Source organism: Alligator mississippiensis, chromosome 3 (assembly GCF_030867095.1).
Source record: "Alligator mississippiensis isolate rAllMis1 chromosome 3, rAllMis1, whole genome shotgun sequence".
In the NCBI taxonomy this organism is placed as follows: Eukaryota; Metazoa; Chordata; order Crocodylia; family Alligatoridae; genus Alligator; species Alligator mississippiensis.
This window is the reverse complement of record NC_081826.1, coordinates 256427327-256447395: the sequence shown is the minus strand read 5'-3', so window position 1 is coordinate 256447395 and position 20069 is coordinate 256427327. Positions and strand designations below refer to the sequence as shown.

At 40.7% G+C, this 20069-nt stretch overlaps 1 protein-coding gene across 6 annotated transcripts in view; it reads left to right on the top strand.

Annotated features, from left to right (window-relative positions):
* AP3B1 (adaptor related protein complex 3 subunit beta 1) overlaps window positions 1–20069 on the top strand; it is a 287301-nt gene that overhangs the window by 202046 nt on the left and 65186 nt on the right. For all 6 annotated transcript variants that reach the window (XM_019482176.2, XM_006261568.4, XM_019482169.2 and 3 more), the window contains 2 exons: window positions 1160–1232; window positions 3233–3339. In XM_019482176.2, coding sequence (XP_019337721.1) covers window positions 1160–1232; window positions 3233–3339 — 180 coding nt within the window. The remainder of the gene's footprint in view (window positions 1–1159; window positions 1233–3232; window positions 3340–20069) is intronic.

Here is a 20069-nt window from a genome sequence, read left to right as displayed (position 1 = left end):
TGAGGGCAAGATGCATTACCTCAAAGTAGGCTGCGACCTGGTTGAGGTTGCAGCACCACTGGATTTCAGTTGCAGCTAGCTTCTTCCAGCTCTTGATGTTGACATCCATTTTCTTGAGGTATGCTTTCAAGAAAGGTTGTCCTTGTAGCGTTTCCTCTGTCCATTATGAGATCTCATTCGAGTGCTCAGGGTTTGGAACAGGCTCCCCACAGTGGTGGCATCCACCTTGACGATCTTCAAAAAGTGTCTTGTTGCCCATCTTCCTGGTGTCATCTGATCCCAGAAGTCTTTCCAGCCCGCACGCAAGGGGGCTGGACCTGATAATCTGAAAGGTCCCTTCTGGCCCTTAAAAACTGTAAAACTATAAAATTATTTTCTTGTACTTCAGCTGTTGCAGTTGCCTGAAGAGGTAAACCAGAATACTCAAGATTTGCAGTTTTGGAAAGGGTGTGTTTTAAAGTTCTGGGTGTCAGTAATAGTCTGGTAGATGTAGGGCAGCTGGATTGTATGATCCCACTTCTCCAATGGTGTTAACAGGCAGAGCCTGTGTCCAAACAGAAGGCTGAAGAAAGTGCAGGAGCTTACCGCAGACCGAAGGAATCCTCAGAGCACTACATTGTGTATGGGCGATTTGGTCCATGACTTGGGCTCCAAAATTCTGTTGCATTCCAAATAATACTGTTTTATTCACATGGAGGTATTTTTGTTGGTTCATAAGGAGGGAGAAATACTGTTGCTTAAATTCAGCTTGGTTTCTTCCAAAAGGGTACTATTATCAGGTTTTCCATTTTTTTCCCTCTGCAGAAAAATTTTAACCATTTGATCTTTTTCTAGAAGTTTTATTTATGTTTATATCATTAAAAAATGCTCTAGGGTTACTAAACCAGAAAGGTATTGGGGGGAGGGGGGAGTAATAAAGCAGGAGGTAGTTAAAAAGTTTATTTCAAATGCAAAGTTAATTAAGAAGTTTGTGGAATATAATTCAGTTTATGCATACTAAGAATTCTTACCATGAGAACTTGCAGAATGCTGACATGAGCGAAATGGGTACATATTTTTCTTTTAAAGTGGAGAAAATATGCTTTGCTGTTATAAAAATATAGGCGAGTATTCTTTTTACTTGGATAGCAGTAGATGAAATATTCATGTGTTTTGACAGAGAGAAGAAAAAACACAGCAAAAGAAAAAAACTTCTAATAAACAAGATGTGTCCTTACTAGATCTGGATGATTGTAAGTATTCTGTTTAAGCTATTATATCTCTTTAAGAATGCAGTCAAAGACTACCTGATCAGTGGGGATCATGGTTTTCTCCATAAAAAAAATCCAAAATTCTCTGATTAAAAACCCCAACACCCATGTTTTTCTCTGATTAAAATGAAACGCCACTATATATGTAGGTATCAGTTGAACACATTGTTTTGTTGATATATTTACAATTTGAAAGCAGTTTGGCACCCTACCAGTGCCTTAGTCGTTATAATAAATATTAAATACCTGCATATTGTGGCATTTGATTTTTGGGTTTTTTTATCATGGAAAATCAAGGCTCTCCCTGCCCCCTTCACTCACCAGGATGTGAGTCCAGCTGCGGCTGTCCCTTGTGCAGGGGGGTCTACGGCCCCGGTTCTGTCTGTAGCTCCAGCCCCTGCCGGTGGGGGCGAGGGGAAGCACCCGCTACTGACTTGGCCATGCCTGCCCACTGCCCCCTGCTCACGGCTTCCTCGCTGCCAGTGGCTTTCTGCTTCAAAGGGAAAAATCCATACTTTCACCTTTAAAAGGTAAATCCATGTTTTTTCATATTTTTCCACACAAAATGGAAAACCCAGATCCCTGCTGATCAGTACAATTAAGTCTTCAGTGCCTGAGGCAATCATCCTGTTCATTTAGCATATCAGTTCATAGAAACAAATAGTTGTCTGTCAGATCACATATTTGTTCTTTATCAAATGCAATTAAGGAAATTACTCTTGTCAAGTTTAAGACTGTCAGAAACAGTCTTAAATATTTTAATGTGCTGGTATTTTAAACCTGCATTTGTTTTGAAGTTTTGTGATCTGGACTTTGTATGAGGAAAGTCTGAAAAATTAAGGTTATTTAAGGTAGAGAAGAGGAGAGCAGGGATTTTATAAGAGTTTTCAAATACCTGAAGGGCAATTTACAGAGAGGATGGAACGGGCTTTTCTCTGTGAATGTAGGGGACAAGAGTAGGAGCAATGGCCTTAAGCTCCAGCAGGGTAAATTTAGGTTGGAGATTAGGAGGAAATTCCTGACTGTGAGGTTAGTCATGCATTGTAACAGGCTACCTAGAAAAATTGTGGAATCTCCATTCTTGGAAATTTTCAAGAGCAGGTTAGATACTTGGCTGGGATGGTTTAAGTCAAGAATGATCCTGCCTTGAGCAGGAAGCTGGACTAGATGACCTCACGAAGTCTCTTACAATTCTATTTTCCTATGATCCAATGATCTTATGCCCTTTAAATGGAATTATTGCTTTAGGCCTATTGTGGATGCTCATTAAAGTTGAAGTGATACAGTTAATCTGTGAGCTAATTCCATTACTATAAAGGAGACATGAATAAAAATTTGAATAGTCAAACATAGTACTGGAGGTCAGGGGAGAAGAAATGTAACAGTTTTCTAGACTAAATCCTGCAGTATATATTCTCTGGGATTGTAAATGTTCTAATTTCAAGACTGTTCCCTTTAAGTGCAGTATATGTTGGAATCGCATGCAAGTGAATGAGAGTTTTGCATATAGAGTTCGTAAAAGGTTTAATTTGCTAAGTAAAATCGAAGTATATAGCACTATATGAATAATATAGAAATAGACCAGGCAAGGATTACAGAAACAAAGAATGAAAAACTGTGTTACCAGTCTATAAAAGCTTAATATTATTGAGCCATAAAATATTTTAAATCAAACTTACTAATTTTATTATATTAGTTTCTGTTGGCACTCCATCAGCCATTCTTCAAAGCACTTCAGGTTATTTTTTTTTTTCAGTAGATAAGCATGGTAGATAACATAAGCAGTTTGTCATTGTTTTCTGAGATGTTAAAGATTAATATCTGAGAGTTCAAAATGTGTTTGAGCATAACTCAGCTAAATCAAGATGCTAAGTTTTTATATGCTTAATCAAAATAATATCGTTTCCTTTTAGGAACAATGCTTTTACTTTTAAGAAGTTGATTTAAAAATAGATTTAACTGCTATTTTTTTCCCTCTGCAGTTAGTTTTGTTTCGACTCCTGTGGTAGTTCCCAGACCAGCTATTTTGCCTCCAAGTTTAGTTGCTGACCTAGAGGGCTTAAAGCTGACAAGTTCATCTGTCATTGATGTAAGTTTTCTCCCTTTCCTTCTCCCTCTCCCGCTCTTTCTCCATCTACCACTATATTGTGATTTTTCACATTTTTGAGGCAGTTACTGATGAAAATGAATTAAGTCCTTTGTAAGGGATATTACAGTTTCTAATGTTACTATTTTTTAGGCAGATCTGGCAACTTTTCCTAATCTGAGTCATAGAAATCTGAAAGATGGGGAGAAGAAAATATAAATAACAAATACTTAATACAACTGTCTTTAGCATGCCCATTTGCTCCCTCCTTTGTGGCCCCAGGGAGAGTTTCACTCACAATAAGAACCAAGAGAACCTGAAAACAGTGAAAATTTTTAAAAACAGAAGCTAGAAATAAACATGTTCACTGCTCTGTCCAAATGGAGAGCAAGAATTAATTCTACAAATATCAGCATTTTTACACAAATAACACTGAATAAAATAGTCCTCAGCCTATTGCTCTACCCACTATCCACTTTTGAAAGGAAGGAAGAGGAAAAAAAAGGTTATTTGCTGGTAGTCTTAGAAAGTGTATAATTTACCATAATTGATGTAATATCCCTTACCCAAGAACTTATATAACTACCTTGGGTACTATACCTAGAGTTGATAGTCCAGAGCTTTCTTGCTCAGATACAACAAAGGTTGGCAGAAATACATCGCTCTTATCAAGGTACATGTTACTTTGTCATCACCCTCACTTTGAGGGTTGTCTTCACTTGTGTTTTTCAGCCGTTGATACAGCTGAAACCACTAGCATACAGTACTGTTCCAGTGTAAGTAACGGTTTCCTTTTGGTTAAGTGTTGCATTGGGGCTCTACAACCATGTAAAAATCCATGGAGTCTTGTTTATTTGCTGTCATTAAGAAAACGTTTTGACCAATTCTTTTCAGTTTTTTATGAAACATTAAAAAGGGCACTAGAGTTCAGTAGGAACTTTACACACATGACCTTAGGTTTTGTCCCATTGTTCTCACTTGGCACCTGTCTGTGGGGAAATTGACTATATTGGAATAACTGTTCTGCTATCACTGTTCCAGGCTTGCCAATCCTATGGACATTGTTATAAGATAAAAGTATTACAAAAAAATTATTTTTCCAGAATAGTTCCTGACAGCCGAGTAATTATTTTAGTATAAAATGAATGTATTCAAAATAGCTATTCCAGAGCACATGGAGGGGTATTGTTATATTGGTCCTTTTCTTCCATGTAGACAAGGTGAAGACTGGCCTGGCACAAGGGCTGTGGTAATTACAGGTGCACAAGGGCTATGGTAATTATAGGGGCAGAAGTTTGTAAGGCCTCTACTGTGCCAGGGGTCTATGATTTCCTGGCACCTGAAAGGGTTAATCTCTCAGAGCATTGGCGTGCGGCCCAGCCCCACCGTGAGGCCCACTACTATTAATGAATACAAACACCAAAGTAAGGGTTAATAACCAATCTGTATTACAAGCCAAAAATAACAATAATCATAACAACATGAACTAGTTAACAACCACTTAACAGAACGCTATATACAAATATATACAGAGCGCCATACCAGCCTGTTACCAGCGGTGGCAGCCAAGAGCACTTACACCCAGGCTGCAGGCCTCTACTGTCAGATCCCTGTCAGGCAGAGGATTTCTACCCTTTCCTCCACAAGTGGAGTACTTGGAGACCTCTAAAGGGAAGGTGATACTTTACCTGTCCTATGGGAAATGAAGGTGAGTATCTCAGGTGAGAATTCTGGTGTCCCTGCACACACTCCACTCAGCACCTCCACTCCCAATCTTCCCAGCCTCTCCAACAGATTCAACACCACTCAAAACTCTCAGGCTGTCAGACTCAGCTCACACAGCTTCTCGGCGCATGCACTCTTCACCATATACGCAGACACGCACGTGCACTCCTGCACACTCATGCACACGCGTACATATACACACACATACACACCGAGATGGTGCCTCATGCTGGCTTATGTAGTGGCTGCCTCACGCCACCTGCCAATCATACCATGGTCCAATCACTGCTTGCACATCTCAATCAATGTCACTCAACAGTATCATTTTCTTGGACCACTCATATTCATTATCACTTCATAACTTATTAACATATTAAGTTCCTGCTCTTTGGTTATATATAACAAGGTTTGAACTGCACATGCCTCAGTTTCCTAAGTAGGTTGTAGCATCATCAAGGTCAGAAGTTTAGATGTTCCAGAGACTTCTAAACTCTAGCCATCCTACGCATGCGTAATCACTATTATGATTAGGCCAGGACTCGCACTGTTTACAAAGGCTTAAAATATTTTCAATACTTTATAATTTTAAAATAAGCGAAAGATGAAGTACTACACAGTTTTGTTCTACGTCTCTTTTAGATTCTGATTAACTGTACCTGAACTATACAAATTGAGAGGGGATTTCAGGAGAAAAGTGCTAATAGTAACCAGGTCTCCTGCATCAAGCTGGAAACATGAGTGCATCATCTTCCTCACATTAAACAAAGTCACACTTGGGTTTCTGCCACAGGAAACAAGGCTCTCCTATACCAACCTTCAAAAGCCCTGAGGTGATGGACCACTGGTGATGAAGACAGGACCAGTGAATCCACCAGTTTCCAATCACAAATCTGCATTCAGGTGGCAGTAGCTTGATGGTCCTCTTGCACCCGGGTTGAGAAAGCAATGCAAATCAGCAACTGCCACCATGACTGAGGAGTGCTGTTCAGGTTCCTCTCTGCTCACCCTACACAGGGAGGGGCCTAGAAAATGTGCCATAAACCTAAGTTGTCTTATCTACTCCCAGCTTGATGACCACATCCACCAGGATTGCTCTCTCTGCGATCTTGAACATCATAACATAACAATGATTTTTTGCAACATGGAACATTTACACCGTGATGGACAACCAAGACAGTATACGACTGGAAACAACAAGCTGCCATTGCCTCTAGGGAACTAGTGAGATACTCAGAGCTGTGATACTGATGTTGTGAGACAAGGTGGCCAGATGAGGATCAGCTGAGGGAAGAGGGTGGAAGCTACACTTTCTTCTGGAAGGAGAAATCGGCCCAGGACAGGTGCATTCATGGCATCAATTTAACCAGCTGGTTCTTCATGGTGAGTCAAATTACAGAGCTCCTCATGGGCATCAGTGAATATCTTATGACCCTCCTTAAGATCAGCTATAGTGCTGATACCCCAACACTCAATGCTGTTGATGTCAAAAAATAATTCTACTCCAACCTTGACCATGTTCCAACTAATACTCCCAAGAAGGACAAGATCATACTTCTTGGTAACTTCAGTGCTGGAGTTGGGTATGACTTGTAACTCTGGAGTGGCACCATTGGGAAGGAAGGAGCAGGGAAAGTCAGTTGCAACAGCATCCATCTCCTGAGCAAATGCATGAAATGCAGTCTTGTCATTACAAACAAGCGCCATCTTCAGATGGTGTGACAAATACAAGACTACCTGTAGACACCCTCACTCTAAGCCAGGGGTAGGCAATGTTTTTTGGCCGGAGTGCTGAAGAAAACGTAATGTCTACCTTGGAAGGTGCCAGAGTGCTGACGTGCCGGACTGCCGACATGCCGGAGCCCGGAGCAGCTGTTTGCAGCCTCCCGGCTGCAGCTGGCCCACGGAGCCTGTGGCAGGGCTTGCAGCCCCCCACCCGCCTGCTGGGAACAGCCTGGGCTCCATGGCTGGCAGCAGCTGCTTAGAGCCCATGCTGGAAGTGGTGTGCTGAGCAAAATGGCTTTGCATGCCATGCTCGGCACGTGTGCCAGGGGTTGCTGACCCCTGCTCTAAGCACTAGTACCTCCTCAACTATGTTATTGTTAGAGCCTATGATTCCAGATGTCCATACCAAATGAGCCACATGCGGAACAGATGACTGCTGGATGGTTAATCATTTTGTAAGATCCATTATGAATATCTGGCTTGCTTTTAAACATCAAAAACAGCTAAAAGGAATGTGAAGGTTTTTCAGCATCAAATCTCTTCAAGACCCAAAGGTTTTTAAGGATCCAACATCATCTTCACAAAAAGCTCTCTGTCTTGCCTGCAGCTGAAGGCAGCAACACTGAGGAACTCTGGAAGGGGTTTAAAACCACTGTCCATATGGCCTATGCTAAATCCATTGATCCAAGCCCTCCTCAGGTGGAAGAAAATGACTCATTCTACTTGGCAAGATGACACTTCATCTCAACAGAAGAAGGAGACATAGCTCCTCAAAGCCAAAGTTCAAAGGAGAATCCAGGAAATCAAAAACCAGTGGTGGCAAGAAGATTCAGCTGTGTGCTGACAAACGAGACATATATAGTTTCCCCCAGGCAATGTAAGTCATCTGTGGTCCAACCTCCAACAGTCCTACTTTCCTGCAATTGCAGAATGGTTCGACATTCCTCAAGAGACAAAGAATCTATCCACAGTAGAAGAAAAGAGCACTTCAAGGAACTCCTGAACCATGAGTCAATTGTGACCAGTGCCACCACCAAGTCCATCTCCCAATATCCTGAAAGAGGATCCCTCACCAACCCTCCTATCCTAAAAGAAGTCTAGCATACCAGCAAGGTTACCAAGAACAAGGCTATTGGACCAGATGCCATATCTGATGAAATATTTAAGGCTGGTGGCAAGAAACTGGTACTGAGATTACTTTGTAATCAAATATATTCTTTGAATTTGGAAAATGATGTCTGGGGACCTAAGGAATGCTAACATTGTGACTGTCTTCAAGAAAGGAGATAAGTCTCTGAGCAAACTATTGAAGTATTGCCATCCTTTCCACAGAAGGAGAAAATCCTCCTGAACCATCATGTACCTCTTGCTGAAGAAGTCCTGCTGGAATCTGTGTGTTGCTTCAGAGCATTCCACAGGGCAGTTGACATAATCTTTGTTGCCTGTTAGCTCCAGGAGAAGTTTCATTGACATTTACTAAGGCCTTTGACTTAATTAATCATGAAGCTTTGTGGAAAGTACTGGCCAGATCTGGATGTCCTGAAAAATGCATCAAGGTCCTGAGGCTTCTCCGTGATCAGATGACTGTGAGCATTCTTTGTAGCAGATCAGAGACAGATCCATTTGTCATCCAAACTGGAGTCGAGCAAGAATGCATCATTGTCTCAGTTCTCTTCTCCATTTTTTGACCATCACCCTGGTTCTTGTTAAGGGCCACTTCCTTTCAAAATTGACCTTGAATGCCAAACTGATGGAAGGCTCTTCAATCTGTCATGTTTTCTCTTGAAGACTAAATATTTAAAATAACCATCCTTGCACATGCTGAAAAAAACCTCCAGACCATGCTGGACCCCTTCTCAGAAGCCTACCAAACTTTGGGCCTCTCCCTCTCAACATTGAGAAAACTGAAGTGCTTTGTCAGCCTGCTCCAGGCACCCTCCCCTCCTCAAATTGCCATCAAGGGAAAGACTCTGAAAGTAGTCAAGCACTTCCCTTACCTCAATAGTCACCTCTTTCAGAGAGCCCACATTGATGAGGAAGCACACCCCCTTTGCTTCCCTCTGGAAATTGCTTCAGCATGTTTTTATTCATCACAATTTCTGGAACAACACCAAGATCCAGGTCTACAATGCAGTCCTCACCTCCACTCTTCTCTGAAACTTGGGTGACCTACCACTGGCATCTCAAGATCCTGGAGAGGTATGACCAGTGATGCCTCTGGGAAATCTTCCACATCAAATGGGAAGATTACCGCACAAAAGCCAGCATCTGTGCTGAAGCTAATGTTACCAGCATTGAGTCCGTGATCCTCAAACACCAACTTTTCTGGACTGGACATTGTGTGTGGATGTCTGACTCTGTTCCCAGAACAAGTGCTTCTTTCCCAGATTAGTTGTAGCCTGAGATCTCTCAGAGGCCAGAGGAAATGCTACAAGGACAAATTGAAGGCATACCTCAAGAAAGCAGATGCCAGTATGAAGAGCTGGGAGGAGCTAGCTGCAAACCAGCTCTAGTGGTGCTGCAACCTCTCAACTAGGTGGCAGCCCAGTTCAAAGTCAAGTGTCTTGCCCTTGAAGCAGAGGAAGTAAAATGAGAGAAACCACAGCCTATGGCTTACTCTTCCCTGTGGAGACATCTGCACCTTCTACCAACCCTGTCATCAGGCTGGTTTTTGGGTAAGGGAAGGGAAGCAGAATAGTTAAGTTGAAGGGGGCAATTCAAACTGAACTCTAGTTCTGTGTAATCCAACTTTTCTCTAGACTCTAAAATAATTCCTGTGTTCCAACAACACACTATCTCTAACTTCTGGATGTGCTGCAGCTTTGGCGATAACAGGATGTTTCTTGAAGTTCCTGTGTCTTGTTCCAGATCTTTGAAATGCAGGCATTTTTATCTTATGCAAAAACAGGTGTTGAGTCTACTTGTGACCAGTTTTTCATGACATGAAAAATACATCAAATAAAAAAGGAATTTCAAACGAATCTTCATTTTTATTTTTTTTCTATACCGCTATACTTACCAAGACTGTTGAAAACAAACTGCGAATGTTGATCTACCTAGATAGTACAGATATAGGGCTCGGTTCTGTTGTTTGAACTGTGTACTCAACTTTTGTTAATTTTAGTTGTATTTTTAGATCCTACATTCAGATTCTGTACAGTTGATTAACTCTAGTCATGTATTATCTAAAATTATTGGCCAGTTTTCCTAAAATTAGATAAATAAAAAACACTTTCCTGGCCTTATGTTGAGGTGTCCCTTTTAAAAATAGTGTTTCAAATGTAATGTCTGAGAATTAGTTCTAAAATAAGAAGGATAATTGTAATACTTCAGAAAACTTTTTTCCTTCAGTGGGAGAGAAAATGAATTTAACTGTAGGGCACATGCCGAACTAACACTAAGAAATTAATTTATTACCAGGCAATGGAGAGCATGGAGTAAAAATAGATAAGTACAGTATATGACCCTAATATCAAAGAAGTGTAGCAGCCACTTATCTTAGAATATGTCAGACAGTCTATTATTCAAATCATTCAGCACTGTAATTGGATACAGCTTTTATAAAGCCTATCAGTAAAGCCCATTTCTCTAAATTCATGGCTGCTGAACATCATTGAAAGTATAAATACAAAAAACTGTATTACAGTAATGCTAAGGGTCTATTTAAACCTGCAAAAACAAAGTAGATCTGAATAGAAACTGCTTAACACTCTGCTTTGTCTGTTTTGAAACTCATTTGTTTGAACATACATGTATTAGTTAAATATATATACTTCAAACCCTTTCTGGTTTGCTACAGGGAAATTGAAAAACCTTAGTATAGATCCTATTATCTCTTTAGTAGGATTTGAAACCCCAGGAAACTGTAGCTCTCACTTCCATTGGCTGCCTGACTCTCTTACTTGACTGCTTTGTGCATTCATTTAACCTAAAACAGGAATGTGTCTTTATCTGATAGAATGTTAGTTTATATTATTAATCATTTATGTAGCACTGCAAGTTCTTTATTCAACAGAGAAAAGTCCAGTCATTCTTCTGTAAGTTTACAATTTAATACGAACACACAAGACAACTGCTTAGTTATACTGTGCTATAGAGAATTAGCATAGAAGAAATGGAAACAAAAGCAACATAAAGGAAAGATGATGGAGTCTTGTAAAGGATTAGGAGGAAATGTGAACAGGTAGGAGCAAGATGGGCAAAAATGTATTGTGAGGAGGCAGAAAAGCTGAAAGCTACAGTAAGTCAGTTTTATAGAGGTACAATCCCATTGCCCACTTTTGAGAATCAAGGATAAACTGTATTAACACTTCCCTCCCATTTTCCCTCTCTTTCCCCCTCCCCCCATATAATGCTACGTACATCTGGTAACTTAATTGCAGCCCATTGGAGTTAATTGACAGTCATTCCTGTCAGAGAAACAGCAGTTCAACTTAGAAGGGCTACATGTGTAAAGGGCTATGCCGCTCCTCTTTTATACCAGGCTTTGGCTTGGATCAGTAATGATAGCCTGAAACAAGATGTCTGTTTATAGCCTCAAAGTTTAAAACAAACCACAGGCAAATGTGTTGGCTGTAGGAAAAGTAAGGAAAGAGTGACATTTTATGCTGTCAGTAGAGGAAGATCATGTTGGCAAAGCTCCTATGTGAAAGAAGGTAATTGTGACCCTGAAATTTGTGTAAACTCAATTTGTAAGCTTGAAAATTGGGCAAGATAGTGAAGTTGTTAGTACTAAGAAATAGGTAGGCATCACGGAGAGAACTAAAAGAAAAACATTGTTTTGGAGAGACTGATTGTAATGCGAGAAAGATATCAGACTGTAGAAATTGATCAAGAACAGTTTAAATGCTTTCAGCATAAAGGAAAGAAAATAACTAAATAAAATAGGAATAAATGTGATCACTTAACAGGTGGGTGTAATGAGAAAAATGGAGGGAACTGAAAAATCAAACTTGGAAATTACTGAGAGAAGCAGCGTGCTACGGGAATTATGAAGTCCACTGGAGAGAACCAGTGTCTAGCAAAGATCAGGAAAGGGAACGATCATGTTGTCTGTGCATCAGAAAAGAGACCAGGAGAAATAACTCTTTTTGCTTTCTCAGCTTGTATGGTTTTCAGATATACACCAGGTTTGGCAACATGTGGCCTGCGAAGGTACTGGATCTGGACCACAGAGCAGGGGACCTTTATAGCACTCTAGCCACAGGAATTCTTTGCTCACATTGGCCTTAACAGGCCAGGACAGTTTATTCCAGGAACTAAACATTTTGATTTATTCTAGGAAAAAATTTAGATCAGTGGCTGTGGGAGCCAGATGATTGGTACTGGATCAGACCCTGAGTGCCAGAATTAAGCCCACACACCTGGATTAGGCTCCCTGTGGCTTTGACTGGTCCCTGCACACTGGAATTAAGCCCTGCAAGTGCTGCCCCCCTCTTCTCCCACATGTTGAGATCAGGGCTCTGGAGCCCTGCATTGCCTCTATTGGCCTGACATGCCAGGATTGGGACTTCAGGGCCCCGCACTGCCTCTGTCTGGCCCTGTGTGCCAGGATTGGGGCCCCACACTGCCTCTGCCCAGTTCCATGCCACCCTGCTTGCCTGATCTAGTGTCCTGGTGGACATAGCCCTGCACTCCTCATTGGGAGTCCTATGGGCCAGATGAAATGGATCTGGGCCATAGCCTGGGGTTGATCCCCTATTTTAAACCAGCAACAGACGTTTTCAGTGCCTGTTATGCTCGCGTTAATCACTAGTGCTTGCTTAGACTTTTATTTCCATTTGACATTTTAAAGTTGTTTGTATCAGACTTCTTATAGAAAAATATATTTAACACAACAACTACATTCCCCAGAGTTGAATATTGTGCATATTACAATATGTCTATGATCAGAAAAGGGATGGCACTTCACTTACCTTGTTTTTCTCTGAGTGTATGCATAATTTTTTTTTTAATAGCAGTTACTGTTCAGAATATATGCGTATTTCTGACTTTACTGTTGCTAGCACTACAGAGCCAATATATTCATGGAGGAGTAGGTTAGAGTCTATTCTACTGAAGAGCCTCCAGAACTTTTTACCTAGTTCCAATTTCAAAGCTTTACTAATGGTGATGATAAAAGATTCTGATTGAGATCTAAGGCTGATATGCAGAGTTGTCCAGTAGGGGAAAAAATCTTTTATTTGTAAATTTAGCATACTTTGCTAAAAAACATTCAGTAATAGTAAATGCGGAATCACTGGACCCTGCCAGATGTTACATTTATCCTGCGATTAACATGCTGCATTTTATGCACTATTAACATGCCAGTTTGACACAATAAAATGACAAACCAGCCACAAAGATGCTCTTCATATAATGCGGACCATCTTTGTGGCTGGTTTGTATGGCATCTTAAATTGAACATTTGGCATCCATCCCAGCTCCAGTTGGCTGTCCCCAACTGATGCTGACAATCAGCTGATTTTTGGCACTGGGCCTTTGATAGCCCCAGGTCTTAAAATGGGCCATGGATTGTTCCAGGCCTGATGCTGACAGTCAGCATCTGCCCAAGAGCATCCTCTCCTGTTCAGTTCCAACAGTTACACAATTGAGATCTGAGGATTTGTATGCCCCAATCCAGAAGTACGTTATCACAGGATATATAACTTTTTTGCATGGGGGCATAAAAATCCTTAGATCCCAATTGCATCATTATTTTAATGTCTGCTAGGGCCTCCAAATAATTAATCCTTTTAGAGTAGAAACACAGTCAAAAAGGTATCTTAATTGCTACATTTTAAGCAATATGTGTTGTGGTAATAATTGTATAACTTAGAATTGTTCAGTTTACTCTTTTTGGGGAGGCCATCTATACCATGTTAGATATTTGTACATCAAAGACACAATTGGTAAAACCTGATTTTGTAGGAATATCATTTGTCACAGTGGTTCTGTTCTTTCTCTCTAGATAGATAGATAGATCTATCTATATAGATATTTATATCTATATATATATATATATATTATATAAAGCATCTCTTGCTAAATTGAGAGAGTTCTCTTATTGATAGTAATAGCAGATTAAAATAGTGATCCATCTAGTCCAGTATCTTATCTTCAACAGTTGTCAGCTCATGCTGCATTAGAAGTTATGAAAAATCCCAGAGTAGAAAAACATGGGATAACATGCCCCATAATAGAAATTGTCCAGAACTCTGAATCATAAAGTTTATCCATTCCAGGTTTTATCAGTATCAACCATTATCAAATTATAGATACTATTATTACCATTTATTCTTTGGTCCCATCTACTCTTATGACATATGTTCTCAAAGGTGATTAAATGTAGGGTTACCATACATCCGGGTTGTCCTGGAGAAGTCCGCCTTTGGGTCCTCCAATATCTGTCTGGGTGGCTTTTTTTGCAATCTGAACAAATGCTGGTAGTGGGGAGAGGAGGGGGGTTGGAGGCAGAGGACACCATGTGCGTATGCGCACACATGTTGCCAGCATGCAGTCAGACAGGGTGGTGGGAGCAGCCCTGACAGCTGGATGCAGGTTAGTCTGTGGGGGCAGGGGTTGGAGAGCCAGGGCTTGGGGTTTGTGGGTGGGTGGGTGGGGTGGGTGCCTGCCGGTGCTGGGGAAACTGTCTGCGGGCCAGGGCTGTGGCAGGGCAAGTGCCTGCTCGTCCTGTGGGTGGAAGGGGCGGGGGGGGGCACTTAGAGGGCAGCGGGGAGCTCTGTGGCTGGGCTGGCAGCACTGGGGCCAGTGCCTTTGGTAACAGGGGTGGGGTGGCTGGGAGAGACTGCCTGGGGGGGCATGGCCAGGTCACCTGGTGTAGTGCAGAAGCCCCAGCCCAGGGTGGGGGAAGCCATAGGCCTCCCCTCCTTCTCTATGCAGCCTGTGCTGGGGCCAGACTCACTCCACTTCTACCTGTAGGAGTAGGAGCCACTGCACTCTGGCATGGTCAGAAAAGGGGCAGTTGGGGGACCCCTCTAGCAGGGCTGGGGAGAGCAGGGGACTGCAGAATGGAAGTGAGAGCACCAGCAGCCTGGGAGGGGGAAGGGGGGCTGTGGCTTGGGAGTTAGGGGCACTGTGGGGCAGGGAACTGCAAATTGGAAGTGAGGACAACCAGCAGGGCCAGGGTGGATATGAGTTGGAAGTGAGGTATCCCTCTGACAGGTATCCTCTTCTTTGAAATTGGAAATATGGTGACCCTATTAAATGCTTACTCCATTGATTTGGGGCCTATGATCATATATAAATGTCCAGTCTCTCTTTGAATCCTGATAAATTGTTTGGCCTCAAAGACCATCCTGTGGCATTAATTTCCACAATCTGATTAACTTGATGAAAAGGTGTTTCCTTTTAAATTAGTCTTGGATTGCCACCTTTCATTTTTATTGAATGTTTCCTTAGTCTTGTATTACAGGATTTGTTGACAGAAGCTCATGGCCTGTCCTATTGATACCATTAATTGTTTTACATATATATATTTTAGTTATGCCTCTTTTTAATCATCGTCCTACAGTAAACAATCTCAATCCTTTCAGTCTCTGTCTTAGTATGGCCTTAATAATTTTTTCACCTTTTCCTTTTCCTTTACCTGACTTGTGTCCTTTTTTTTGAGACAGGGTAACCAGCACTGCATGTTGTCTTCCAGATGATGAAGTAGCATTGATTTATATCAGGATATTATAAATGTCTTCCTTCTCCATCCTACTATTTATGCACTAGCATTTTGTTTGCCTTTTCTGACTGCAGCTGTACATCGAGCCAGAGTCTTCTATTGAGCTGTCTACAGTTACATAGAGCTTCCGTTTTTTAGATGGTGCAGTTGACCTGGAACCATATAAGATGTATGAATAGTCTAGTTTTCCATAATCTTTTACTTATTGCACTAGCAGTTGTCTTATAATTAGTACAAGTCTTAATTGAAATTAATTTTACAAAAATTCTGATAATATCAGAAAGATATCTATCTGGAAAGATTTCCAGCTACTAAGCAAGTTAAAAGAATTGTTTCAACATGACAACAGATGTTTTTTATGGGTGGTACAAAAATTTACATCTGCATAGTTGATTAGATGCGACTGATGCATGCAAAGATAGCATGGTCCACCAGATATAGAACTGGTGGACCATAGGTTGGATATGGAAAATATTCTGTTTTGGCTCACTACTTGTATGTTCCAGAGGAAGTAACTTGATCTCCTAGTTTTTTCACCTGTAAAATGAGAATTATGATTCTTGCTCACCTTGGTAAAGTACTTTGTGATCTATGGATGTATATAATTGCTCATCAGCAGGTATTAGCCATTGTCATAAGCTGAGTAGTAGAATAGATAAATCAATGGTCTCTTACAATACAACATCCATTTTTCTGTACCTATCTAAAGCAGCTATGAAAGCTAAATTATCAAGGTTCTTCTTAAATAGAAACATAGTGTATCTAATTTGTTTGAAAGATTTTAAATGATTTTTTTTAAAATAAGGTCTATAATATTTTTTTTTTCACAAAGATAATTTTAAAAGACCTATTATAAAAGTTTCAGCTTTTCTCCTTAACTATGAGGATCCATTTATAAATAGAATTGAAAAGCAGAAAGAATTACTTTAATATAATACTCTAGTCTAAATTAGCAGGGGCCAGCCTTTCTAACAGGCATGCCACAGATTAGTCCCAAGCCCTCCCAAGTGCCAGTCTGATCCCCTGCCTAATTGGCTGCTCTGCTCTGAGGGGGCTACAGGGGGGCTGCCGCCATTCAGATTTCTCTGTAGCCCCCTCCCCACCCCAAACTTCCCTCCCAGTGCTGCCACCGCCCACCCGGCACAGCCCCAGCTCTTTCCAGCATGTGGGTAGAGGTGGGGGTTAAGCCAGAGCTGCACTGGGCAGACAGTAGTGGTGCTAGGAGTGGGAGTTGGGGGGGCTACAGCAAAATTTGGGGTCTCTGCAGCCCCCCCGTTGGCCCCTCCCAGTGCCGCCACCGCCCTCCCCAAGCCCAGCCCCTGCTAAGAAGCTGCACCCTGAAGCTGCAGCCTGCTTACTTGCTCCATCCTGTGCAGATCTGGGGGACATAAGCCCCCTCCCCTTATCCCCTGGATGAGCCATGGCTTCATCCCACACCCCAGCTGGGCAGTGCCTGCCCCAGCCCCTGCCCCACTCCCTCCCTCACCATGGGGGGCTTTGATCTGCCACCCCACAACCACTCTCTCCCCCCTCCCCTTCCACCACACCAGACTTACCAGCTGCATGCAGCTCTTCATGCTGCTGGGCTGTGCTCCTCACTGTCTGTGTGCTGCACTGTGGCTGTGCATGCACAGGCATTTTTCAGCTGCATCGGGCCAATTTCGGATATAGCCAATTTTCTTTATATCAGTGCCAATCCTCCAATATCAAACTGATATATCGGTGCACCTCTAGTTTCTGGTTCTGCAAACCACAAGCCTGGTATGTAAAAACATGCCCTGCACTGCAGATTTGCAGTGTTGGGGCAAAATTTATCATCAGAGAATCCCGGTAGCAAAAAAAAAAAAAAAAATGCCACGGGGGAAAAAAAGTGTTACACTTGACACAAAAATGGAGGCTTAGTCCTCCCAGGAGAAATCTCCCAGGAGACGCTCTGGCTGGCCAGACTGTTTCTCTTCCTCTAGTTCCGCTCTGGTTCCGCCAGCATGCCAGGAGGAGCAGGGTAACATCATTTTCCCCAAAGCAGGACATTTTGTCCCACAACAAAGCCCATGTGCAGGGGCGTGTACAGCAGCAAAAAGTAGCGGCACAAATTTGTGCCACTACTTTTTTTGCTGCTGCAAGCACACACCCCTGCAAGTGGGGATGTGTCCTCTTTTTCTATGAAATGTATTATTCTAATGTAAATTCAACTCCAAGTACTTTTAACTGCTTACAACTTCTTATTTTCCAAATGAAGTGACATGTTTGGAGATTGGCTTAAAGTTGCTTAAAGCTGTGAGCATAATTTTAAAATAAATTCTGTTTAAATCTTCCCCTCATACTAGACCTTCCAGACAGATTATTTACAACTCTGGGTCATATCACTTATTTACTTGGTCTATCTATGGTAGTAAGCATTGTTTTTTGGTAGTGGATGTTTGATTGAGTATTGACAATAGATAGATATTTATTAGTGGGATATCTAGTCTGTGTGCTCAGTTTGATTTCCATTTTTAAGTGCCTGAGAAACCAGGCATTCTGAAAAAAAACATGATTAACTATAATGCAGCTGGTCAGTGCCTCCTTCATATTTTGTCTTGAAGACTTAACTATAATTGGAATATTTTATCTTTGAGAAGTGAACTATTTCTCATGGTTAACATACAGAAAAAATAATATTATTTTAAAAGTATGCTGTACCCCAAATATATCTGTTTTTTGAAGCCTTGATGCGTTATTTTAGAGGTATTGTTATTGGGATATGCCTTTCTTCTTTCTCTGTTTACCACTAGAGATAAAGAACAGTTCCCTTCCCCAAAAAATAATAAAATGATTTTAGGATTTTTTACATACGTCCATAAAGTATAAAACAATACTGTCCTTTCTTTTTTCCAGCAACCACAATCTACCTATATATTTTTTTATCTTTATGTATTCCTAAAAATAATATCCACTCTAAAAATCAAATGCAATTACAATGCAAAGCAACATATGTAGAATATGCTTAGACCTATAATACTAGTGATACCCCAAAGAATGGAACCACTGTTTCTGTTTAAGGTTTGCAACATAACTCACACAACTGAGAAACTTCCCACTATATTTTTGTTTTATTTTGTCAATAAAACCCAGCTCTTAAAAATTTCAAATCACATCTTTCTAAGGTAACATTTACCTCCTCACATCTTTAGCAGCTATCAGACATGACATGGGACATATTCATTGACCCTAAAAATTTTCATCAGAATCATGCACTGAAAGGGGGCAGCCCCAGCCAGACAAGAGGCTCATTTCAATTTTAACGGCTGTAATTAAAGGTTAATTCACTGAGTCAGGATTAACGAGGAAAGTACAAATGATAGGCAAGCAGCTGCCTTTATAATACTGGATTAGAACAATGCAATTACAATAAGAATTAGAAAAAATCAACTTCCCAAAAAGGTTCTGTAATGAACGAACTGCATTTTTCTGCTCTTAATTGTGGTACTTAAACAGGAGGACTCAGTGCAGCACTATTTTTTTTATTGGAATAACACTTGATCAACAATGGGTCTAATAATGTGGTATGCCAAACAGTTACAGCAATTGATATTTTGATATATTTAATACTATGTTCCACTTGCAGACCACAAATTATCATAATGCACACAAAAAGGAATATCCATATAGCTTTTTCCCATATGCTGTTATATTAAGACTCCTTATCTTAAAATACTTTTTACTTATGCTGTTACTTATTTAGTCACTCTCCTTGATGAATGATGTGGTGTTTTCTCCTTGAAACAGCATCAAAATAATCTTTCAGATGAGTAAATATTAAGAATAATATAACTGAGGGCTGGAAATGGATGGTTTGTGAGTTTAATTTTGGTTGTTTCCATTGAATTTGACTATAATGCAACTGTACTTGGAGATTTAATGGAATATGAAACCAAAATAAAAGATCAACGTAGTTTTGTTAGCTTCTTGAGGCAGTATCTTCAGTGTCTGGATTGCTTCAGACACAATTAGTGCTTAGATGATAATTTCAATAAATTCGTAAGTAAAGTAGTGTCTCCTTTTCATAAAACTGCTTTTAAGAGTCAGTAGTTTCTGTTTGTTGATGCTCTGGGTCAAAGGTCAGGAAGGAAGGAAGAAAGGAAGATTCTAGTTGGAAATTATATTCTGTTGAAAATGTCCTAATTTTGAGATCAACTGAAATATTAACCTTCAAGTGCAGCTCAAAACCATTAAATGATGAAAAATGCCATGAAATTTCTTTTTCATAACTGCTGGTTTAAAGAAACCAGTGACAAATGATTTTATTTTTCAAAAAAAGGAGCTTACTTCTATTGCATCCTATCCAATATTTATCAAATATCAATGTATTTGGAAAGAAGTTGCAGGCATCTGTGCTTTTACATGCAAAGAAAATAACTATACTGATAAATGCAGACTGTGAAAAATTACTCTTTGAAACCTGAGGTTCCATAAAAAGTGTGTGCTTTTTTGTCAATAGCTCTCATAGGGTGATAAATTTATATTCTGGGGCAAATCTAAGGGTTCATGCTTAAAAGCTAATAATCCAGTAACATCATTCCAGGGAAAAATATATAGTGCTATTTGAAGACTGTGATATGCAAAGCCATAAGCC